Source organism: Lagenorhynchus albirostris, chromosome 19 (assembly GCF_949774975.1).
Source record: "Lagenorhynchus albirostris chromosome 19, mLagAlb1.1, whole genome shotgun sequence".
NCBI lineage: Eukaryota > Metazoa > Chordata > Mammalia > Artiodactyla > Delphinidae > Lagenorhynchus > Lagenorhynchus albirostris.
Window position 1 is genome coordinate 4,937,050 of NC_083113.1, and position 25,138 is coordinate 4,962,187.

General features: G+C 44.5%; 1 protein-coding gene across 1 annotated transcript; it reads left to right on the plus strand.

Annotated features, from left to right (window-relative positions):
- GP6 (glycoprotein VI platelet) lies at window positions 1-23,273 on the plus strand. The gene is given in 13 exon segments (XM_060131280.1): window positions 1-97; window positions 192-234; window positions 324-361; window positions 568-620; window positions 7,625-7,713; window positions 11,410-11,445; window positions 11,561-11,818; window positions 15,244-15,528; window positions 18,509-18,562; window positions 19,920-19,979; window positions 21,150-21,200; window positions 22,071-22,187; window positions 22,190-23,273. Coding segments are annotated over 12 exon segments (1,134 nt in total). The 5' UTR covers window positions 1-97; window positions 192-224; the 3' UTR covers window positions 22,273-23,273.
- The last annotated feature ends 1,865 nt before the right edge of the window (window positions 23,274-25,138 follow it).

The window sequence follows — 25,138 nt, forward strand, 5'->3', positions numbered from 1 at the left end:
CTTCCCACTGTGACTGTGACCTCAGTCATCAGCATTCTACCTTTCCTCTTCCTCCTTATCTTTCTCCTCTGCTGGTGCTGGTGTCGAGCCAAAAACAGTACGTCCTGGAGGGGGAAGGGTTAACCTGGGAGGAGTGTGGGGAGGGGCTTTGTGGGTCCCCTACCAGGACTCTGATCACTGACTCTCTGTAGGAGCCACTGAGGATGACACCAAGGGCCAAGTGAATGATAACAGGTAGGAACATTTGGACTCTCTCAGTAGAGAATGCTGTGTCTGTCTCATTTCTCAGACCTACCTGAATGCGTCTATCTCCTTTCCCTTAGCTCCAGCCCAGACATGGACTTCCAGGAAGAAAATCAATGTAAGAGGAGTGAGAAGTAGGGGTAGCCAGGGTGGGGAAGATAGAAGGCATCCTTGAAGAAGCCGAGAAGGTTGGGGGCAAACCTCACTGGGTGTGATGTCACTGCCCTTCCCCGATTTCAGTCATCCATCTCTGAAATATAGATGGCAAGACTGGATAATCTGAAGGCTCTTCCTGGAAGCCTCTCCTCTCCTCTTTTCTTGCAGATGATGTCTCAGTGGATATCCTGCCTGAGGAGGACAGACAAATGGACATGCATGTGAGTCTTTCCTCCTTCCCCTGCTCCCTCCCCCAGGTGTTCTCCCCTCACTGTGTATCTTCATGCGGGCAGGTCCACACAGAGGAAGGCCCACCGGAGTCTTCTGAGTCTCCTGCTCAGCTACGCCAGGACCCCCTTACAGGGAGCGGGGATTCACTTCCGTCCTGTACCACTGAGGATTCCATAAAATAGCCCTGTGTGTATGCCACCTTCACCTTGTCCAGAGAGCAGAGCCAGAACTGGCTGTGTGGACTCCAGGGTTCAAGTGCCCCTTAAGGAAAATGGGGCTTCGTGAGTTGTCCTACTCATGTACCCACGCCACTCATCATCTTGGAGCCCCCGCAAAGGCTCAAGAATAGAGAAGCCTTGTCAACCATAAAGAAATTCTGGGACGCATCACATATCTCTCAACGGATTCCTGGTTCCTTGTGTAGTTACCCACTCATTTGCTTGTGTAGTTACCCACTCATTTGCTTATTTAACAAATGTTCACAGAAGTTGACTCTTTCTTTGGACCTGTGCTGACGATATACATATTAGTAAGATATAGCTTCTGGTCTTTTTTTTTTTCCTTCTATTTTTCTTATTGGTTTTTATTTCAAATCAATGTCAGAGAGAACAATGGCAAAAATAGGACAAAAACTCCAAGTTCCCCTTCACTTGGCATAGCTTCTGGTCTTAAGGAACTCATGGTCTACTGAGAGAGGCAAATCACATGATCTGGCCCTTAGAAAGCAAAGAGGGAGCAGGCATTAAGGATGAGTTGGGTCACTGAGCAGGAACAATTGTCCAAGCATGTTTAAGGAGAACTCACTGGTACCAAAATACAAGGAGAAGCCAAGAAGTAAGAGTCGGGCTTCCCTGGTGGCGCAGTGGTTAAGAATCCGCCTGCCAGTGCAGGGGACTTGGGTTCGAGCCCTGGTCAGGGAAGAGCCTACATACCACGGAGCATCTAAACCCGTGCACTACAACTACTGAGCCTGCGCTCTAGAGCCCGTGAGCTGCAACTACTGAGCCCACGTGCCATAACTACTGAAGCCCACGTGCCTAGAGCCTGTGCTCCGCAACAAGAGAAGCCAGTGCAATGAGAAGCCCACGCACTGCAAGGAAGCGTAGACCCCCTACTCGCCACAACTAGAGAAAGCTTGTGTGCAGAAACAAAGACCCAACGCAGCCAAAAATAAATAAATAAATAAAATAAATTTATAAAAAGAAGTAAGTCAAATCGGGCAAGGAGGAGGGCCTTTCCTGGCGTCCAGTGGTTAAGACTTGGCACTTCCACTGCAGGGGGCACGCGTTGGATCCCTGGTCGGGGAACTAAGATCCTGCATGCCACATGACAAAAAAATTGGGCAAGGAGGCAGTTCCTAATGGCGTTTCAGTCTAACGTTCTAGGAGTTTCTGAGAGCTGAAGCCTTCGGAGCAGCAAAAAATAAACAAGGAAATGTTCTTTGTAAAGGAACCAAATTGCAATAATTCAACTACAGAAGGGTTACTCTTGGGGAAGGGAATGATGCAGAGGGTGTTTAGGTCGGGGATTTACGATTTTTCCCTAGTTTTGGTGAACTTCCCCCTTTAGTTATGCAATTAAAATAAATAGAACACAAACTTAAAAGCTTTTGCACAGCAAAGGAAAACGTAAACAAGACAAAAAGACAGCCCTCAGAATGGCAGAAAATATTTGCAAGTGAAGCAACTGACAAAGGATTAATCTCCAAAATTTACAAGCAGCTCATGCAGCTCAATATCAAAAAAACAAACAACCCAATCCAAAAATGGACAGAAGAACTAAATAGACATTTCTCCAAAGAAGATATACAGATTGCCAACAAACACATGAAAGGATGCTCAACATCACTAATCATTAGAGAAATGCAAATCAAAACTACAATGAGATATCACCTCACACTGTTCAGAATGGCCATCATCAAAAAATCTACAAACAGGGCTTCCCTGGTGGCGCAGTGGTTGAGAGTCCGCCTGCCGATGCAGGGGACACGGGTTCGTGCCCCGGTCCGGGAGGATCCCACATGCCGCGGAGCGGCTGGGCCCGTGAGCCATGGCCGCTGAGCCTGCGCGTCCGGAGCCTGTGCTCCGCAACGGGAGAGGCCACAACAGTGAGAGGCCCGCGTACTGCAAAAAAAACTCAAAAAACTACAAACAGTAAATGGTGGAGAGGGTGTGGAGAATAAGGAACCCTCTTGCACTGTTGGTGGGAATGTAAATTGATACAGCCACTATGGAAAACAGTATGGAGGTTCCTTAAAAAACTAAAAATAGAACTACCATACAACCCAGCAATCCCACTACTGGGCATATACCCTGAGAAAACTATAATTCAAAGAGTCATGTACCACAATGTTCATTGCAGCTCTATTTACAATAGCCAGGACGTGGAAGCAACCAAAGTGTCCATCGACAGATGACTGGATAAAGAAGATGTGGCACATATATACAATGGAATATTACTCAGCCATAAAAAGAAATGAAATTGAGTTATTTGTAATGAGGTGGATGGACCTGGAGTCTGTCATACAGAGTGAAGTAAGTCAGAAAGAGAAAAACAAATACCGTATGCTAACACATATATATGGAATCTAACAACAACAAAAAAAGGTTCTGAAGAACCCAGGGGCAGGACAGGAATAAAGATGCAGACGTAGAGAATGGACTTGAGGACATGCGGAGGGGGAAGGGTAAGCTGGGACGAAGTGAGAGAGTGGCATGGACATATATACACTAACAAATGTAAAATAGATAGCTAGAGGGAAGCAGCCACATAGCACAGGGAGATCAGCTCAGTGCTTTGTGATCACCTAGAAGGGTGGGATAGGGAGGATGGGAGGGAGATGCAAGAGGGAGGAGATATGGGGATATATGTATAGCTGATTCACTTTGTTGTAAAGCAGGAACTAACCATTGTAAAGCAATTATACTCCAATAAAGATGTTAAAAAAAAATAGAACAAAATCAAAAAGAGATGTGAATGACAGGAGAGGAATTGGAGTTGGTATTAAAAATAATTCAATAAGGGGGCTTCCCTGGTGGCGCAGTGGTTGAGAGTCCGCCTGCCGATGCAGGGGACACGGGTTCGTGCCCCGGTCCGGGAGGATCCCACATGTCGCGGGGCGGCTGGGCCCGTGAGCCATGGCTGCTGGGCCTGTGCATCCAGAGCCTGTGCTCCGCGACGGGAGAGTCCACAGCGGTGAGAGGCCCACGTACTGCAAAATAAATAAATAAATAATAATAATAATAGTTCAATAAGTTTTGATGAGAGGAAGTAGAGAAGAAAGTTAACGGTAGGGTCAGTGAAATACAGCCAAGTGGTTTGGAGTGGAGAGTAGAAGAAATAGGCGGGAATTGAGAATGTGTGTTGATTGATGGAAGTAGACCCAGGGAGAAAAATAATGTGGACGATGTTGGGGAGTGACATTTGGTGGGAGAGCATAGTAGTAAGAGCTCAGAGTCTAGAATAGATGGGCTAATTAGGGTTCACATTCTCTTCTGCACCCACTAGCTGAATGATCGTGTACACATTTAAAAATTATTCTCTTCAATATCCTGTAATAATCCATAATGGAAAAGAACATGAAAAAGAATATATGTACGAGGCACTTCCCTGGTGGCACAGTAGTTTAGAATCCACCCGCCAGGGCAGGGGACATAGGTTCGATCCCTGGTCCAGGAAGGTCCCACATGCCGCAGAGCAACTAAGCCTGTGCACCACAACTACTGAGCCTGTGCTCCAGAGCCTGAGAGCCACAACTACTGAAGCCCGTGCGCCTAGAGGCTGTGCTCTGCAACAAAAACCACCACAGTGAGAAACACGCGCCGCAACTAGAGAAAGCCTGCGCGCAGCAACGAAGACCCAACACAGCCAAAAATAAATAAAATAAATTAATATATAAAAAAAAGAATGTATAAGAGTCATTTTGCTGTACACCAGAAACTAACACATCTTCAATCAACTATACTTCCATTAAAAATTAATAAAAAGATAAAAAATATAAGACAAGGGACACCAAAGATTGCCAGCAAGTCGCTAGAAGCTAGGAGAGAGGCACGCACCAAGTCCCCCCACTCTGCCCCGACCTCTACTCCGCAGTTCTCAGAAGGAAATCTGCCAGTATCTTGATCTCAGACTTCTACATTCCAGAACCATGGCACAATAAATTTCTATTGTTTAAGCAACTCAGTTTGTGATACTTTGTTATGGCAGCCCTAGGAAGCTAATATACCATCGGACTGGCAAAGATTAGAAGGCTGGGTAATCCCACATTTTTAAAAACTTTTTATTTTATATTGGAGTACAGTTGATTAACAATGTTGTGTTAGTTTCAGGCGTACAGCAAAGTGATTCGGTTATACACAGACATGTATCTATTCTTTCTCAAATTCTTTTCCTATTTAGGTTGTTACAGAGTACTGAGCAGAGTTCCCTGTGCGGTACATAGGTCCTTGTTGGTTATCCATTTTAAATATAGCAGTGTGTACCTGTCAGTCCCAAACTGGGTAGCCCCACATGTTGGGGGTATTGGGGAGGTATGGGGGTCCTGTTGCACTGTTGGGGGGGAAGAAACTGGTGTGGCGAATGCAGAGTTCAGTTTGGCAGTAAGTAAATGAAAGATACACTTAAGAGCTGGCGTTTGCTGTTGGGTGCATGTTTCAAGGACATTTCACGTATGTCCACAGAGGCACATGTAGAATGATATTTAGCTCAGAATTGTTTATCTTGGAGATATTTGGATATGATGTGGCTGTCTGTTACTGGGACAGTGGAGGGATAAATGTGTTGGAAGCAAATCAATATTCTACAGATCTATGAAATCTCTGTGGGCAATGGAAAGACGAATGACTTCCACGGCATTGCACAATTTACAATACAGTATACATTTTGCATGGTACGAAATCACGTTTTGCAGAAATGAACTAATTCACATGAGATATTGTAGAGTTGTTCCTTGGAGATGGAGAAAAGAGAACTAAAGGGCATACGTAAAGTAAACAAGGGAGACACTCTGTCTAGATCCATGTGAACATGTGCTAAACCAGAGGAAAATGATTTATTTGGCTCCCAGCACCCAAGCTTCACCTAAAAAAGCACATTTTCTTCTAAGCTCAAGTTTTCTCACCAGAATGGGACTAAAGCAGAACCCGTTTCTCAGGCTTGCATGAGGATCAAATGAGGGAATGCTTGAAAAGTGAGGAGTATTATAAAGGGATATCTGTGCATCCAAATTTATCTTGCCCTCTAAGTCCCTGAATGATGTAACCCAACGGTTCTCAACTGGGGGTGATTCTGCACCCCCCAGGGGACATCCGGCAATGTCTGGAGACGTTTTCGCTTGTCACAGCTGGAGGGGGCATAGCGCTAGTGACATCTAGTGGATGGAGACCAGGGATGCTGCTAGCCCTATTAATACACAGGACAGACCTCCCCTACTCCAGCAGAGTCACCTGGTCCAAATGAACTCATTAACAAAACAGAAATAGACTCAGAGAAAACAAAACTCATGGTTACCAAAGGGAGTAGCGGGTGGTGGTGGGGAGATAAGAGTTTGGGGTTAATAGATACACACTACTTATATATAAAATAGGTAGGATCTACTGTACAGCACAGGGAACTATACTCAATATCTTGTAATAACCTATAAGGGAAAAGAATATGAAAAGGAATATACATACCTACATATATATACATACATACATGTATTTATACATGTAAGAATACACGTGTATATGTATGTATGTATAACAATTGCTGTGTGTACAAGTGAAACTAATACAACATTGTAAATTAACTATCCTTCAACTAAGAGAAATAAAAGATAATTAAAAGGAAAAGAATCACCTGCGAAAGTTGGGCCATCCTGATCTGACCCTTATAATCGCTTCAGTCTTAGTTTTCTGCTCACTTAAGTCCAGCTACACCAGTCATTTTCTGCTTACATGAAAATGCCAAGCTCTTTATGTCATCAAGACTTTAGGGCAGGCTGAACGTGCTGCCTTTCCTCTATGAATATTTCTTACCATCAGGCATGCCCTCAAAACATCACCGCTCCAAAGAGAAGTTCCCTGAAACCATGCTATCACAGAGACCCGTCAGCTAGTATTCCGTGTCAGCACCTTGCTCAAAACACTTACCAAAGTTTCCATGCATTTTACCCCGGTAGAGGTCTAAAATGGTGCTGTAACTTCCCATTCTCCCTTCCCGCAGCCCCTGATAACGTCAGAGCCCTTTCTGTCTCTATGAATTTGCCTGTTCCAGATATTTCATATAAATGGGATCGTATAATGTGTGGTCTTTTGGGTCTGGATTATTTCACTTAGCCTAATAAAGGTTCATCCGGGTCGTAGCCTGTGTCAGAATTTCGTTCCTTTTAAAGGCTGAACAATGTTCCACTGTGGTATGTGTACACCACAGTTTATTGATCCTTCCATCAATGGACATTTGCGTTGTTTCCATGTTTTGGCGATTGTGAATAATGCTGCTGTGAACACAGGTATACAAATGTCTGTTCAGGTTCCTGCTGTCAGTTCTTTTGGGTATATACCCGGAAGTGGAGTTGCTGAAGCATTCACTGCTTGACGTTTTGAGGAAATGTTGTCCACAGCGGAGGCACCATTTTATACACCTACCAGCAAAGCATGAGGACTCCAACTTCTCCATTACCTCACCAACATTTGTTAATATCTGTCTTTTTGATAGAGCCATCCTCATGGGTGTGAAGTGATGTCTCATTGTGGTTTTGACTTGCATGTCCCTAATGAATGCCAGGGAGCTTCTGGGAGTATCAGAACGCAGACGATGCCTCACTAGGCAGACCTGCTGGGACACTGGGCTGGTGACGGGAGATAAGCCAGGCTCCTTGGAGCTTGTGTGCAAGTCATTCTACTGAGGGGACGCCTCCAGCTTGATGAGTCTCAATTAGGAAAAGCCAGGCCGATGGGGGAAGGGAGGAGAGCATTCTTCATTCCCATCACATCCTGTATCTCTGCTCCAGCCCGCACCCAGGGCTTCCCTCCCGGGCTATACAGCTCAGGACCGGCCGAGGAACCATGTCCCCAACCATGGCTGCTTTCTTCTGTCTTGGTGAGTCAATCTGCAAAATGCTGAGGGATAGGCAGTGGGCTATGAGACAAAGAATTTTTTAAAAATTGCATCAGTACAAGAGGCAAGAGAAAATTTTCAGGGCAGGAGGTGACCAAGGGTCACCGCATTTATTTGTTGGGTGGGAAAACTGGGAGATGGTGTTTGTCTGAATTACTCTAGTTTATTCATGGCTGAGTTAAAAAATAAATACAGGTTTCCCAGTGTTGACTGCAACGTTCCCACTACTCCATGCTGTTTTAATTTTAATTAATTAAAATATAGTTGATTCACAATGTGGTGTTAGTTTCAGGTGTACAGCACAGTGACTCAGATATATACATATATATGTTCTTATTCAGATTCTTTTTCTTATAGGTTATTACAAAATATTGAGTATAGTTCCCTGTGCTATAGAGTAGGTCCTTGTTGTGTGTGTGTTTTTTTAATTAAACTGTTATTAGATTCTTTATAAAAGTTTATGCTTCTTTTTACAAGTTGTAAGAGAACATATAAGAAAACAATAAATTCTGTTCTAAGCCCCCCTTAACTCACCAACAGTAGCCAATACTTGTTTATCCTTCTACATTTATCTTAATTTTTTAGTACAAATGTGTACACATACGTACATAGTTTTTTCTTATAAAAATAAGAACATATGGTACACATTCTGCAGCTTACTTTTTGACACATAGCAGTAGACATGTATAATTTTTAATTTATTCTTTTAAATAGCTGAATATTATTCCACAGTATTTAAACATTTCCTTGGCTCTTCGCTTTTTTTTGTTGTTAATTTTTTTTTTTTTTTGCGGTACGCGGACCTCTCACCGTCGCGGCCTCTCCTGTTGCGGAGCACAGGCTCCGGACGCACAGGCTCGGCGGCCATGGCTCACGGGCCCAGCCGCTCCGCGGCATGTGGGATCTTCCTGGACCGGGGCACGAACCCGTGTCCCCTGCATCGGCAGGCGGACTCTCAACCACTGCGCCACCAGGGAAGCCCTGTTGTTAATTTTTATTGGAGTATAGTTGATTTACAATGTTGTGTTAGTTTCAGACGTACAGCAAAGTGAATCAGCTATACATATAAATATATCCACCTTTTTTAAGATTCTTTCCACATACAGGCCAGTATGGAGTATTGAGGAGAGTTCCCTGTGCTATACAATTGGTCCTTGTTATGTTTTAATTTTTAATTTTGTTTAATGTGGATTTGGTATCAGGGCTAGATTACAGATTTAGCTCGTCAGTATCCCTCATGGTACTGGTGCAAACAATTCTGCCATTTGTGACAACGTGGACGGACCTTGAGGGTACTATGCTGAGTGATATAATCCAGATAGAGAAAAACAAATACTGCAGGATCTTACTTATACATGGAATCTCAAAAACCCACAAAAGCGGAGAGTAGGTTGGTAGATGCCAGGGGCCGGGGCATGGGGGTGGGGGAAATGGGGAGGTAGATGTTGGTCAAAGGGTACAAACTTCCAGCTATAAGATGAAGAACTTCTGGAGATCCAAATTATAGAATGATAATCATAGCTAATAATACTGTAGCATATACTTGAAATTTGCTAAGAGAGTACATTTAAATTTCTCACCAAAAAAAAAAAGATAATTACGTGAGGTGATGGATGTGTTAATTAGCTTGATTGTGGTAATTATTTCACAAGTCATCATGCTGTAAACCTTAGATATATAAGATTTCTGTTTGTCAATTAACCTCACTAAGCCTCTAGTAAGAGTCCCCCTTAACAGGACTGGGGGTGGGCTCAGATGCGTTTTTACTGCCTTCTCCGTATCAAGCTTTATTCTGGGCACGTGTGTGCATTATTTCCTTATTTCTTCAAAAGAACTTTATCGCTAAAAGGACAGAGGCTCCAAGCGGCTAAGAAGGAAGGAAACAGTTGGTGTTACTGGGGATAAGAGTGTATACTATGAACACAAACTGCCTCTCATTCACTTATTCATTCTTTAAAGACACTCATGTAGCACTTACAGATACATTATTCTGTGTTTTTAAACGGACACTTACTCATTTAATCCCCATAACAGCCTGATGAAGTAGGGCCTACGATTATTCCCATTTTACAGGTGAGAAAACTGAGGCCCGGAAGGATGAAGTGACTTGTTTAAGGTCACACAGCTATGGCTCGAATACAAACTAAGGAATGTTTGCACCAAATCCACATTCTTTACCACGAAAATATGCTGCTAGTGTTTGAATCTACCTGGGCGTGGGCCTCATGGGACCTACTATGCAATATATGCTGTATATTAATTGTTGTTTACCTGAAATTCAAATTTCACTGGGAGTCCCATGTTTTTATTTGCTAAATCTGGCAACCCTAGGGAGACTTAAATTGTTAATGCTACTAACTCAGCAAAACGGTTAAAAAAAAAAAAGTCTTAGCTTGAGAGAAAAAGGGCAGTTTTTCAACCTAGAGAAGAATTAGTTCAGTTAGAAGAGAAAACGGGGGGAAGGCACCTCCAAGGATAAAAGTGGAATGTATAGATGATGCGGTTTGATAGATGTGTAAAGTTACATGGACAGGCTATTGAAAATTGTGAAAAGAATTAGATATAGGTTCAAGGAACACTATGTGGATGGAAATCATACAATTATTGATCCTAGGGAAAATAAATAGAAAAATAGTATGTAGGGACATTATAGTGCTCAGGTGTGAATAATATTTGCACAGTCATAATAATGACTTAACCCAAAAGCACAAAATAGGGAGAATATTGATTTAACCCAAAAGCATAAAATAGGGAGGAATCCAGTATCAATGCACCCTGAGAGCTCTTGACTTATGATTTAATGCAAGACACCACATCGGGATCTAATATATGGCATGGTGATTATAGCTAATAATACTGTAATATATACTTGAAAGTTGCTAAGAGACTAGATCTTCAGTGTTCTCACCACTAAAAAGAAATAGCAACTATGTGTCCGGCTAGAGGTGTCAGCTAGTACTATGGTGGTAACCATCCTGCAACAGAAAAATGTCTCAAATCAACACTGTTACACGTACACCATGTTACATGTCAATTACATCTCTATGAAACTGGAAAAAAGTGAGAGCCCCTTCCAGCACACAGCTCCCTTCTCTTTCCAGCTGTGTGAATGGGGAAGTGTACTGCAGGGAGCTGGGGGCTGCGGCAAGGAATCCCTGTTCAGCTTTTTAAAAATTGTGGTAAAATAATACACTTCACATAAAATTTACCATTGATGACATGTAGTCCACTCACAATGTTGTGCAACCAACACGTCTCTCTAGTTCCAAGGCCTTTTCACCACTCCAAAAGGAAACCTCATACCCGTTACAATCACTCCCCGATCCCCGCTCCTCCCGGTACCCGCCACCCCCCTCCCCCATCTACTGTCTCTGGACGGATTGATCCATTCTGGATGTTTCATAGAAATGGAGTCATACAATCATGGCCTTTTCTGGCTGGCTTCTTTCACTTCAATTACGTGCATGTGTGTCTTTGAAAAAAAATTATGACAAAAGAAAGCGAACATCTGAAACTAACACGTTGTTAATCAACTATACCCCCAACATAAAATAAACATTTTTAAAAAAGAAAAAAAGAAAACCAGTGCATGCAAGTTTCTCATCCCGGTGCCCAGCACGCAGGAAGTGTGGATTCATGCTGAGGTCCTGGTGACTGACCCTTTGCTTCTTTCCTCAGGGCTGTGCCTGGGGCAGGTGATACAGGCTCAGAAAGGTGAGTCCAGATCCCTCTTCTGGGTTCAGCCAGCGAGAGGGCAGAAGCGGGTGGGAGAGCCCAGGAGGAGGCTCTGTTGGAAGCTGACCTCTGCTAGACTCTGCTTCCCTTCCAGGCCTGCTGCCCAAGCCCTCCCTCCAGGCCCGGCCCGGCTCCCTTGTGCCCCTGGGGAAGCCGGTGACCATCAGCTGTCAGGGCCCTCCAGGCGCTGACTTGTACCGCCTGGAGGAACTGATATCCCGGAAGTATTTGGACCAGGCGGAGCTCTCCATCTCGGCCATGGAACAACGCTTCGTCGGACGTTACCGCTGCTCCTATCAGAGCGGGAACAGCTGGTCTCCCCCCAGCAACCAGCTGGAGCTGGTTGCTACTGGTAACTGGGCGTGGGGTGCGGCTGGATTTGTAGCCGCAGGGCTGCTGTGGTCCTCAGTTCTGGGCTCAGACAGTGGGGGTTATGGTGACCGTAAATCCGAAGTCCCAATCCAGAGTCCCAGAGGGGTTGGGCTTAGGGTGGGGCAAGCGAGGCATTGGCTTTAAGTGCTAAATTTAGGTGCCAAAAAACTCAGTAATCAACATAAGTAATACGTTAATGCAATATCTTAAAAAAAAACCCAAAACCCAAATCAATGCAAAAACATCCACGATGTACACAATACCGCAATTTTAAGTAAAGACAAATTCCAGGAATGCCGTTCCAAGCCACATCCAAACCTGACACAAGAGGAAAAATGCGTACCCCTCCAGCCACATTTATGCATTGAAAAAATAAATTTGTTTCTTTATTGGCTGCACTGTGCGGCATGCGGGAGCTTCGTTTCCTGACTAGGGAGCCAGCCCATGCCCCCTGCAGTGGAAGCACGGAGTCCTAACCACCGGACCGCCAGGGAAGTCCCACGTTTATGCCTTTTTATTTTTTGATGGAATAAAATGTTCTCAGCATATCCTTTTCTAGCTAATGCATTTTTAAATGATTATTTTCTGAAGTGGCTTCAAAAAATATTGAGTTTGCTTCCATCAAAGCCAGGAGAGTAAAATGAAAATGAATTCTGTTTATTTTTTGTATAAATAAAATATTTAAACTTAAAATAATGTGAGTTTTAGCAATCTACTTTTAAACTTTTCAGTCTTTTTTCAGCTATGTTCATAACGTGGAAAAAATGAACCGTAAAAAGCCATAAAAACGTTTTGAGCCTTTTGCCTCCAATTATCAGGCAGCTTTCACTGTTGTGAGTACTGTGTACCAGGCTGGATTGGGAGGCTCTGTGATGATAATAATAACAAGTTATATAGTAGGGTAGGTTCATGTTTCAGACTTCAACATGGCTCCCCTGGGCACAGGTGGATTCTGTCTTTGTTTAAAATCTTCATATTTTGTTTCCTGTAAATGTGTTTGCATTCATTTTTATTTTAAAATTTGCATTAAAATAATATTTATCTTGATTACTGAAGGTTTTTTTTTTTTTTTTCATCCGAAGAGAGTGCCTAGCTTGCCTCACCCTAACTCCCGACTACTTGAGGTACAGTGGTCCACCAGTGTGCCTTGGGGGCTGACTCAAATACTATCTTTTTTTAATTTTATTTTTTATTTTTAAAAGAAGGTAGCTTATTTATTTGTTTATTTATTGGCCTCACCACGCAGCATGGGGGATCTGAGCTCCCCCACCAGGGATCAAACCTGCGCCCTTGCACTGGAAGTGCAGAGTCTTAACCACTGCACCGCTAGGGAAGTCCCCCATCAAATACTATCTTCTCATTATTTCCCTCACCACCCTACTTAAAATTCCATCTCGATTTAAAATGGCACACTCATCGTTATCTGGTATGCCACGCATTTACTTATCCATTTTTTTCTTAACTTATTTTTATTTATTTATTTTTGGCGGTGTTGGGTCTATCGTTGCTGCGCATGGGCTCTCGAGTTGCCGCGAGCAGGGGCTACTCTTCATTGTGGTGCCTGGGCTTCTCGGTGCACTGGGTTCTCTTGTTGCGGAGCCTGGGCTCTAGGCGTGCGGGCTTCAGTAGTTGTGGCACGTGGGCTCAGTAGCTGTGGCTCGTGGGCTCTAGAGCACAGGCTCAGTAGTTGTGGTGCACAGGCTTAGTTGCTCTGTGGCATGTGGGATCTTCCCGGACCAGGGCTGGAACCCGTGTCTCTTGCATTGGCAGGCAGATTCTTAACCACTGCGCCACCGGGGAAGCCCTACTCATCTATTAGCTGTTGGCTATTCTTTCTTCCTGACGGGATTTTTATTTCTAGAGACTAATACATAATAGTTGCTCAGAGGAAAAAATTGTTGAATGAAAGAATGAGCCATAATTATCAGGCAACTTTGGCTGTTGTGAGTATGGCTTTCTAGGCATGGCTTGTGACGCTCCACGGTGATAATAATAATATCAACTTACATAGTAGGATAGGTTCGCCTTTAGGAGCAGACAGCCTGGAGCAAACCTCCGTGATTGCAAATTTCAGCTCGCCACTTATACTATCTTGTGACCTCGGACAAGTGATTCAGCATTGTGGACTTTAGTTTCATGTATAAAGTGGGGATATTTATAGGAATGAATGCATAGGTCTTTGTGAGGGTTCAGTGAATTGATAAATGGCATGGTCTCGGAACAGCACCTGGAATCTGGCATTCTAATACGTTTACAATATAACTATTGTATACTGTAATACAAACTTACGGTATAATATCAGGTTAAGCTAGTTTGTTACTACCATTATATTTTGGGTGCTTGCTATGCACTCCGTATTCTGTTAAATGCTTAACACATATTGTTTCATCCAATCATTCCCGTTTTATAGTAGAGAACACGGGGGCACAGATATAGGGGGAGATTCGTCCAGCCCCTAAGCTGCAAAACCAGGATTTGAGCCTGGGTACCGTCATGTCACTCCTGTCATGCTCCCTTAACCACTTTGTGAGCTGGTGGTGGGAAGAGTAGCTTCTCTAGGCTGGATACAGCTGGAAAGTTCCTTAGCCTGTAGAGAGGTGGGGGAACCTTCCCATCCCCACAGCTGAGACACTGGCCACCATCTTTATTTATTTATTTATTTTCAGTTTTAATACTTTTTTAACGGAAGTATAGTTGGTTTACAATGGTGTGTTAATTTCTGCTGTACAGCAAAGTGATTTGGTTATATATATATATATATTCTATTTTTTAAAATATTCTTTTCCATTATGGTTTATCATAGGATATTGAATACAGTTCCCTGTGCTATACAGTAGGACCTTGTTGTTTATCCATTCTGTATATAAAAGCTTACATCTGCTCACCCCAACCTCCTACTCCATCCCTCCCCAGCCCCTTCCCCCTTGGCAACCACCAGTCTGTTCTCTATGTCTGTGAGTCTGTTTTTGTTTCATAGATATGTTCATTTGTGTCATATTTTAGATTCCACATATAAGTGATATCATATGGTATTTGTCTTTCTCTTTCTGACTTACTTCACCTAGTATGATAATCTCTAGTTACATCCAGGTTGCTGCAAATGGCATTATTTCATCCCTTTTTATGGCTGAGTAGTACTCCATTGTATAAATGTACCACATCTTCTTTATCCATTCATCTGTTGATGGACATTTAGGTTGTTTCCATGCTTTGGCTATTGTGAGTAATGCTGCTATGAACATAGGGGTGCATGTATCTATTTGAATTAGAGTTTTGTCCGGCTATATGCCCAGGCGTGGGATTGATGGATCATATAGTAATTCTATTTTTAGTTTTCTAAGGAACCTCCATACTGTTTTCCACAGGGGCCACCATCTTTAATACCAGAGTTTTCTTCTCTCCCAGGAGTTTTCACCAAGCCCTCGCTCTCAGCCCAGCCCAGCACGGCAGTGGCCCCAGGAGCGGACGTAACTCTACGGTGTCACAGCCAGTATGGTTTTGACCAATTTGCTCTGTACAAGGAGGGGGATACTGGGCCCTACAAGACACCTGAAAGGTGGTACCAGGCTGATTTTCCCATCACCACGGTGACTGCTGCCCACAGTGGGACCTACCAGTGCTACAGCTTTTCCAGCACATCTCCATACCTGTGGTCGGCCCCCAGCGACCCCCTGGAGCTCGTGGTCACAGGTTAGGGGTGCAGACCAAACCTTTTCCCCCAGCCTTCACAGGACCTGGTGGAAGCTCCAAGGGGAGGGAGCAATAGGCATGAAGACAGTGGGAGGGCAGGAGAAGACAGAGGCTTTGGAGGGTGTATGAGTGTCTGAGTGCTGCTGTAACAAATCACCATGAATTCACTGGTTTAAAATATCACAAGTTTATTACCTTACGGTTCTGGAGGTCAGAGGTCAAAAAGGGATCCTGCGGGGGGGGAAAAAAAAAGGGGTCCTGCGGGGATAAAACAAAGGTGTCAGCCAGCCTTCTTTCTGGAGGCTCAAGGGGAGGTTTCTGCTGCCTCTTCCGGCTTCTAGAGGTGCCAAATCTCTTGGCTTCCATGGTCCATTGCTCCATCATCAAAGTCAGCATCATAGCATCTTCTAATCTATCTCTGACTCTTCCTCCTTCCTGCCTCTCTCTTATGCTTTTAAGGACCCTTGTGATTGGCCCCACCCAGGTAGTCCAGGGTAATCTCCCCAGCCCAAGATTCTTTTTAAAAAATTTTTTATTGAAGTGTAGTTGATTTACAATGTTGTGTTAGTTTCAGGTGCATGGCAAAGTGAATCAGTTATACATATACATATATGCAGTCTTTTCATTTATTTTATTATTTTTTTTAAATTTTGTTTCTTCCTTTTTCCTTTTTTTTTTTGGCTGCACCGCGTGGCATGCGGGAGCTTTAGTTCCCCGACCAGGGATCAAACCTGTGCCCCCTGCAGTGGATGCACGGACCCCTGGACCACCAGGGAATTCCCTACTTTATTTTATTAATTAATTAATTTATTTTTAGGCTGGGCCATGCAGCGTGTGGGATCTTAGTTCTCCGAGCAGGGATCGAATCTGCGCCCCCTGCATTGGGAGTGTGGAGTCTTAACCACTGGACCACCAGGGAGGTCCCTTATTTTTATTTAAAATTTTTTTAATATATTTTATATTGGAGTATAGTTGATTAACAATGTTGTGTTAGTTTCAGGTGTATGACAAAGAGATTCAGGTATACATATACGTATATCCACTCTTTTTAAGATTCTTTTCCCATACATTACAGAGTATTGAGCAGAGTTCCCTGTGCTATACAGTAGGTCCTTATTAGTTGTCTGTTATCTACATAGTAGGGTGTAGGCATCGATCCCAATCTCCCAATTTGTCCCTCCCCCGCTTTCCCCCGGTAACCATAAGTTTGTGTTCTATGTCTGTGACTCTATTTCTGTTTTGTAAATAAGTTCATTTGTACCCTTTTTTTAAGATTCCACATATGAGCGATATCTTGTGATGTTTGTCTTTCTCTGTCCTGCTTACTTCGCTCAGTATGACAATCTCTAGATCCATCCATGTTGCTGCGAATCAGCCCAAGATTCTGAATCATATCTGCAAAGTCCCTTTTGCCATGGAAGGTACCATAGTCACCGGTTCTGGGGATTAGGATACTGTCATATTTGGGAGGACATTATTCTGGGTATACACACTAAGAAAAATAAATTTTATTTATTTATCTATTTATTTATTTATTTTTGCGGTACGCGGGCCTCTCACTGTTGTGGCCTCTCCCGTTGCGGAGCACAGGCTCCGGACGCGCAGGCTCAGCGGCCATGGCTCACGGGCCCAGCCGCTCCGTGGCATGTGGGATCTTCCCGGACCGGGACACGAACCCGCGTCCCCTGCATCGGCAGGCGGACTCCTAACCACTGCGCCACCAGGGAAGCCCTAAATTTTATTTTTAAAAATTTTTTGGTCATGCTGTGCAGCTTGTGGGATCTTAGTTCCCCAACCAGGGATTGAACCCATGCCCTCAGCAGTGAAAGCACGGAGTCCTAACCTCTGGACCACCAGGGAATTCCCAAGAAAAAAATGTTCATTGCAGCTATATTTACAATAGCCAGGAGATGGAAACAACTTAAGTGTCCATCATCAGATGAATGGATAAAGAAAATGTGGCACATATATACAATGGAATATTACTCAGCCATAAAAAGAAACGAAATTGAGCTATTTGTAATGAGGTGGATGGACCTAGAATCTGTCATACAGAGTGAAGTAAGTCAGAAAGAGAAAGACAAATACCGTATGCTAACACATATATATGGAATTTAAGGGAAAAAAATGTCATGAAGAACCTAGGGGTAAGACAGGAATAAAGACACAGACCTACTGGAGAATGGACTTGAGGATATGGGAGGGGGAAGGGTAAGCTGTGACAAAGTGAGAGAGTGGCATGGACATATATACACTACCAAACGTAAAATAGATCGCTAGTGGGAAGCAGCCGCATAGCACAGGGAGGTCAGCTCGGTGCTTTGTGACCACCTAGAGGGGATAGGGAGGGTGGGAGGGAGGGAGACGCAAGAGGGAAGAGGTATGGGAACATATGTATATGTATAACTGATTCACTTTGTTATAAAGCAGAAACTAACACACCATTGTAAAGCAATTATACTCCAATAAAGATGTAAAAAAAAAGAACTTTTAATACTATGAATAATGCCTTGTGACTTGTCTAGGTGAAAAAAAAAAAAACCCACAAGCAAGCAGCAAGGGTGGTGGGAGGGGAAAGCGGGGCTGTGTTTTATTCCGTAGGCAGTTCCCTTTTCTCCCCACATGGGATGCCTGTCTTCCCCAGATGTATCCCATAGTTTCTGTCTCCTCATCTGCTTCCCAGGAGGCAAGAGCCCGGTTTGTTCCCAGGGAAGGCAGATAAGTAAGACGGCAGGTCACAGAGATCCAGAAGAAAGGAAAGCACGGAGCTTCGAAAAGCAGGGAAGGCAGCTGCAGGGAGTGTCATTAATCAGCCCCAGAATGTGCTAGGTGTGCCTTTCAAATGCTATTTAACACCCACAACAGTCCAATGATGGAAGCGTCTTTATTTTTATTTTCCAGGTGAGGAAACTGGGTTTGCTCAGGCTCCATACCTAACAGAGCACAGAATTCTCTCTCTTTTCTTTTTCTGATTTCTCAGGGACCTCTTTTACCCCCAGCTGGTTGCCTACAGAACCACCTTCCTCTGTGACAGGTAAGTTCTGGAGGATTCACCCTGGTTTCCGTGGTATAAGGCACATGGACCCCCTTTTCTTTCTCCTCTTTGTCTAGATTTCTCAGTTTATTTCCTTTGCCTCTTTCCCAGATTTGCTTTATTTTAAAAATTCCTGATTTCTGCTTGTAAAGAAGGTATAATAAATGTATAGATATGACTGTCCTGTGCCACATCTCCACCTCTCTCCAGCCTTTCGGGGATGGTTTATGATGTCTAACCTGTAGAAGAATAAGCAGGGTGACTTGTAAAATTGTAGATTCCTGGGCTCCAGTTCTGAGTCTCTGATTCCATTGATCAGTGGTTCTCAAACTGTAGTGGGCTTGAGAATCACCTAGAGAGCTTATACAGGACAGATTCCTAGACCCGTAGAGTTTCTGATTCAGAGGGTCTGGGGTGGGGTCCAATAATTTTCAAGTTCCCAGGGGTTGCTGATGCTGCTGGTCTGGGGATGCTACTTTGAGAACCACTGCACTATCTTTTTTTTTTTTTTTTTTTGGCGGTACGCGGGCCTCTCAATGTTGTGGCCTCTCCCGTTGCGGAGCACAGGCTCCAGACGCGCGGGCTCAGCGGCCATGGCTCACGGGCCCAGCCGCTCCGTGGCATGTGGGATCTTCCTGGACCGGGGCACGAACCTGTGTCCCCTGCATCGGCAGGTGGACTCTCAACCACTGCGCCACCAGGGAAGCCCTGCACTATCTTTGTGTGAGCCATGGTCTTCCCAATTTTCATGGCATCTCAGCTGCTTCCGGCGGTATCGGATGTCAGCCTGTGTCTTAAGAAATAGTACGCTAGGTCTTCCCTGGTGGCGCAGTGGTTAAGAATCCACCTGCCAACGCAGGGAACATGGGTTCGAGCCCTGGTCCGGGAAGATCTCGCATGCCGCGGAGCAACTAAGCCCGTGCGCCACAACTGCTGAGCCTGCGCTCTAGAGCTCGTGCTCCGCAACAAGAGAAGCCACCGCAATGAGAAGCCCGCGCACAGCAACGAAGGGTAGTCCCCGCTCGCCGCAGCTAGAGAGAGCCCGCCCATAGCAACAAAGACCCAGTGCAGCCAAAAATAAATACATAAAATAAATTTAAAAGAAAGAAAGAAAGAAATAGTACGCTAGGCTGTGACATCTCGAAATGACCCCTGACACCTCATTTCTTATTAAGCCACTCAGAAGTAGAAGGCAGTATATTTTGGGCTTTTTGAGTTTGTCTTTCCTCTGTGTCTGGGCAGTGTGTGTTAGAGAAATGGGTTCCAGGGAGACTGGGTATCTGAGAAGGGGTATGGAGAGTAGGGACTTACTGGGCAAACCTGGCATTACCCAGCTCCTTATAATCTTCTTGCTTAGAATTCTCAGAAGCCTCCAAGAAACTGAACCACTCGCTCGTGAACGAAGTTGCCACCACTGGTGAGTAGCCAGGCGCCTACTGCTCAGCAGAAAGGAGTTGGAGGATGGGGCTCTCTTCCATCAGCTCCGGCTGTAGGCTTTTTTTTTTTTTAATTTTTAAAAATTTTACCATGTTGTGTTTCTACTGTACAGAAAAGTGAATCAGCTATACATATACGTATAATCCCCTCTTTTTTGGATTTCCTTCCCATTTAGGTCACCACAGAGCACTGAGTAGAGTTCCCTGTGCTCTACAGTAGGTTCTCATTAGTTATCTATTTTATACATAGTATCAGTAGTGTATAGATGTCAAGCCCCCTCTCCCAATTCATCCCACCCCACCCCCGCTTCCCACCTTGGCATCCATACATTTGTTCTCTACGTCTGTGTCAGGCTTTTAATCTGCTTTTAATCTGCTTCTCAAACCACCTGATTCTTCCCAGGAAAGTCCTGGGTTTGAAGATGAGGATGGGATGGAGATGGGCTCTGAGCTTGGGGGCAGAAGAGTGTTCTGGGTAATGTGGCTCTTTCCAAGATGGCGGCACCAAGGCTATCATGGGAAGGCCATTGCTCATCCCTACGCATTGCTCTTCTGACTTGGCTCTGATCCATGTGTGTAATCTCGTTCCCATTGCTTCCAGGCAGAGCCCATGCTTCAGCCCCAAATAGATCATAGTTACCTGGACACAGTACATTTTTCTTATTCCTCCAGTCCAATGCAAATATGCTTCCTTTATGTTGCCATTCTCTTTGCCCTTGGCTTCCCCAGAAAAAAGTCTCCATTTCCCCCAAGATGGAAAACCTTTGACAGATCCCCAGAGGACAGGTTAGATATCTCCACTGCGTCCACACAGCTCTAGCTTTTTTTAGGTTCCTGATGCCAGCAGGGTCTTTCTAAGACCCTGATGAGATTCCTCTTCACCCTCTGTTCAAAACCTTTCTGGGTTCCCAGTCACTCTCAGGACAGATAGGAAAACTGACTCATACATGTGAAGTCATTTGCCCGAGACCCTGCATCTGATAAGTGATGGGTCTGGGGTTCACATTGGAACACCCTGACTCTACAGTTCATGCTCTTCTTATAACCCTGGAATTCCAGCTCCCAAGTGCATGTGTTCAGGATAGCGGTAGAAGCAGGGGTAGGAGAAGAGATGGTTCCACCCCTTTACACTTATCCTTTTTGTTTCCTAGAAACTTCTAGGAATATCACCATCCTTCCAAAGGAGTCAGACCCTCCAACTGGTAAGCAAGTGTCCTTCTCTGGACCAACTTCCTTTCCCCGTCCCATGTCTTTACCCAAAGCTGGCTGCTTTCCCTACACAGAAGCCGCAGCTCTGTGATCTTGGGTTCTGGTGTGTAAAGTATGAAGTGGAGGGGGACTGTTAGTGTGTGGAGCTCCGAACTGGGCAGGGATCAGGTGTGAAGGTGACCTTCTCAAAGGTCAGAGAAAGAAAGATAAATTTCATCTCTCTCCCCACCTGTTACAACCATCTCCTGATCCACAATTAGCCAAATAACCAGGTAGTGTCTGTGTGTGGGGTGAGGCTGTATCATCAGAGGCCTGCGAGGGGGTGTATGGAAGAGGTGATACTTAGACAATTGGGCTTATCTAATCCTAACCCTTGGTGAGGAGGAGAGGAACCTTCCAGAAAGGAGACTGGCATCCTAGCTAGCCGGGAGTAACAGAGTCTCAGATGAGGGATACGGCTGTGAGAAACCCAATATGCATGTGGGTCTTGGAGAAGGGCTGTTTTGTTTTGCTGCACCGTGCTGCATGTGAGATCTTTTTTAAAAAATTGATTATTTACTTATTTATTTTCTTTCTTTTTTTTTTGGTTGCGTCAGGTCTTAGCTGCGGCACGCGGGGTCTTTGTTGAGGCAGGCGGGTTCTTTCACTGTGGTGCGAGGGCTTCTCTCTAGTTGTGGCGTGCGGGGTTTCTCTCTCTAGTTGTGTCACTCGGGCTCCAGGGCGCGTGGGCTCTGTAGTCGTGACACGTGGGCTTAGTTGCCCCACGGCATGTGGGATCTTAGTTCCCTGACTGGAGATGGAACTTGGGCCCCCTGTTGGAGATGGGCTTTTATCATCTGCTCCTGTCTCTCTTGTTCCTCCAGGTCTTGCCTTCCAGTATTACACTAGGAGCAATCTGGTCCGGATATGCCTTGGGGCCGTGGTTCTAATACTCCTGGTGGGGCTTCTGGCAGAAGATTGGCACAGCCGAAAGAAACCCCTGTCCACAGGCCACTCCCACCCCTCCCTCAGACCCAGAAGTCACACAGTTGTCAGGATGGGGGTCGACCAGATGATCATAACTGAGGATACCATCATTAGAATCCCAAGGCTTGGTTGTATCTAAGAGATAGGTCATGGGAGCGGGGAGGGGACTTGGTGTGGAGTGTGAGAGTAGAAGGATAGAGCCTACAGCTGTGGAAAAGGAGGGTGGCGGGGGGGGTGTTCTTCTTGGGGCCTCATCAAGGAGTTGAGTCAGTGTCTATTTGGCTGTATGTCCTAGGACTCTCTTTGTTTGGGATGGAAGGAATCTAGTGGATGCCATAGACTCCTCACTGATATCTTGCTCATTGTGGACCTTGTGGCACCTCACCTGGGCCATCACACTTATCTCTTTCTTCAACCTTCCCTAATACGAGTTTCAGATCGACTTCTAATATTCCCACCTCTCACAGTTGACCTGTTCTATCCTTTGCACAAAACTCTCCCACGTTTCCCCCGTGCACACCCCGTGGTTTTTTTTCTTTTCTTTTCTTTTTAACTGGAGTATAGTTGATGTACAATGTTGTGTTAGTTTCTGGTGTACAGCAAAGTGAATCAGTTCTGTGCTTTTTTTTCCTGATTATCCCCAAACCTAACCCTTGCTCTAGCCCTATCTTAAGCTGTAGTCTGAAAAATCTCCTTTTGTTTCTCGAGATGTACCTGGTTCTTTCAGGCTTTGGGGCATTCTGTTCTTTCCCCTTAGAATATAATAATAATTATAACCAACATGCCAGTGGCTCGCCTTTATATTAGAAAAAAAGTCCAAAGTCCTCACTAAGTTTGTGCTGAAGGCTAGAATATGTAAATCCACAGAGACAGAAAACAGTGGTTGGTTGACAGGGGTTGAGGGGAGAAAGGAATGGGAGTAATTACATAATCAGTATTTTTTTTTTTTTTTGCGGTACGCGGGCGTCTCACTGCTGTGGCCTCTCCCATTGCGGAGCACAGGCTCCGGACGCGCAGGCTCAGCGGCCATGGCTCACGGGCCCAGCCGCTCCGCGGCATGTGGGATCTTCCCGGACGGGGCACGAACCCGCGTCCCCTGGCATCGGGCGGACTCTCAACCACTGCGCCACCAGGGAAGCCCTAAGTGTGAGTTTTGAAAAGAGGATGAGATGTGACTTTTTACACAGTGAAGGAGAAGTATATTTTCAGGGTTTGTGTTGTATGTGTGTGTATAGAAGCATCAAAGTGCCAGGTACTTTTTATAAATAGTACGTTGACACATAGCAGGATGCGATTTCAGTTCCCATTGGCTTAGGATGACTGATAAGGGCAAACATAATATTACACAGTTTAATTTATTTTCAAGGGAGACAGAAAGAAAAGTTGACGACAGTTATCAAGGTTTTTCTCCTATGTTTTGAGTAAAAATATCCAAACGTCTCTGGCCAAAGATCTTTCAGTTTCAGCAAATCAGGGCAAAATAGAAAACACTTCTTACACACACACACACACACACACACACACACACACACTGTGTGAGGTGATGGATGTGTTAGCTTGGTGGCGGTGGTCATTTCACAATGTAAATGTATAACAAAATATCACACTGTACACCTTAAATATACAAAATTTCTCTTTGTCAATTATATCACAATAAAGCCGGAAAAAAAGACTCGTGTAATAAAGCAAAATGTAAATATTTCTAGGGAAACCAAAGAAATAAAATCAGAAATTTAAAATCTCCCTCAGTAACTCCCACTTCTAGCTATCGCAGGTGTATCAGACCAAATGTCTCACTGAGAATAACTATAATAAACATTGGATTAAAATCACACAGCTGTATCTGTCACTTATATATCAGCCAAGGCTACAAGATCCCCCTAATGTCTGATGAATCCTGGTGTGCAGCATTGGAGGATATGACCTCCTTCTACTGTTAGAGAAGAGTTTTATTGGAGAGAGGTTTTAATATCTTTCTGCTCTGGGTTTATCTGCCCTGATAGTTCTGAGACTTTTGTCAAGCTCTGCAATGTCTTTGAACTTCAATTCTCAATAGTATAGTTGAAATATTGTCCTTTTCACAGATATGTGTGGTGGAGATTTCACATGTTTAATTATGTAGAGAACCTACTGTGACCTGGAGAATGTCCTTGACATTAGTTAATTCTCATTTCTGTCTTCTTTATTCCTTTAACTCCTTTCCTCTCCCCATCTCTCTCCCTCACCCTTTCCCTCTATTTCTCCAATTTAAAATAGAAAGTTGAGAATAACAGACAACAGCAAGGACCAGCAACCTGTGGCCAGTGGCTGAATCTGGCCCACCACTTGTTTTTGTCAATAAAGTTTTATTGGAACACAGTCAGCCCATTCACTATATATTGTCTGTGGCTGCTTTCTTTCTGCAACGGCAGAATTGAGTAGTTGCTACAGACAATATATTTCCTGCAAAATTGAAAGTATTTACTATCTGGCTCTGCAGAAAAAGTTTGCTGACCCCTGGTTAAGAGTATGTGCTCTAGGGCTTCCCTGGTGGCGCAGTGGTTGAGAATCTGCCTGCCAATACAGGGGACACAGATTGGATCCCTGGTCCGGGAGGATCCCATATGCTGCAGAGCAACTAAGCCCCGTGCTCTACAACTACTGAGCCTGAGCTCTAGAGCCCGTGAGCCACAACTACTGAGCCCACGTGCTGCAACTACCGAAGCCCACGTGCCTAGAGCCCATGCTCTGCAACAAGAGAAGCCACCGCAGTAAGAAGCTCGCGCACCTCAACAAAGAGTAGCCCCCACTCGCGGCAAGTAGAGAAAGTCCGTGTGCAGCAGCAAAGACCCAACGCAGCCAAAACTAAATAAATAAATAAATTTATTAAAAGAAAAAAAAAGAGTATGTGCTCTAGATTTTGACTGCCTTTCACACTCTCTGTCTCAGGTGTACAAAACAGTTATGATAATAGTAATACCTGCCT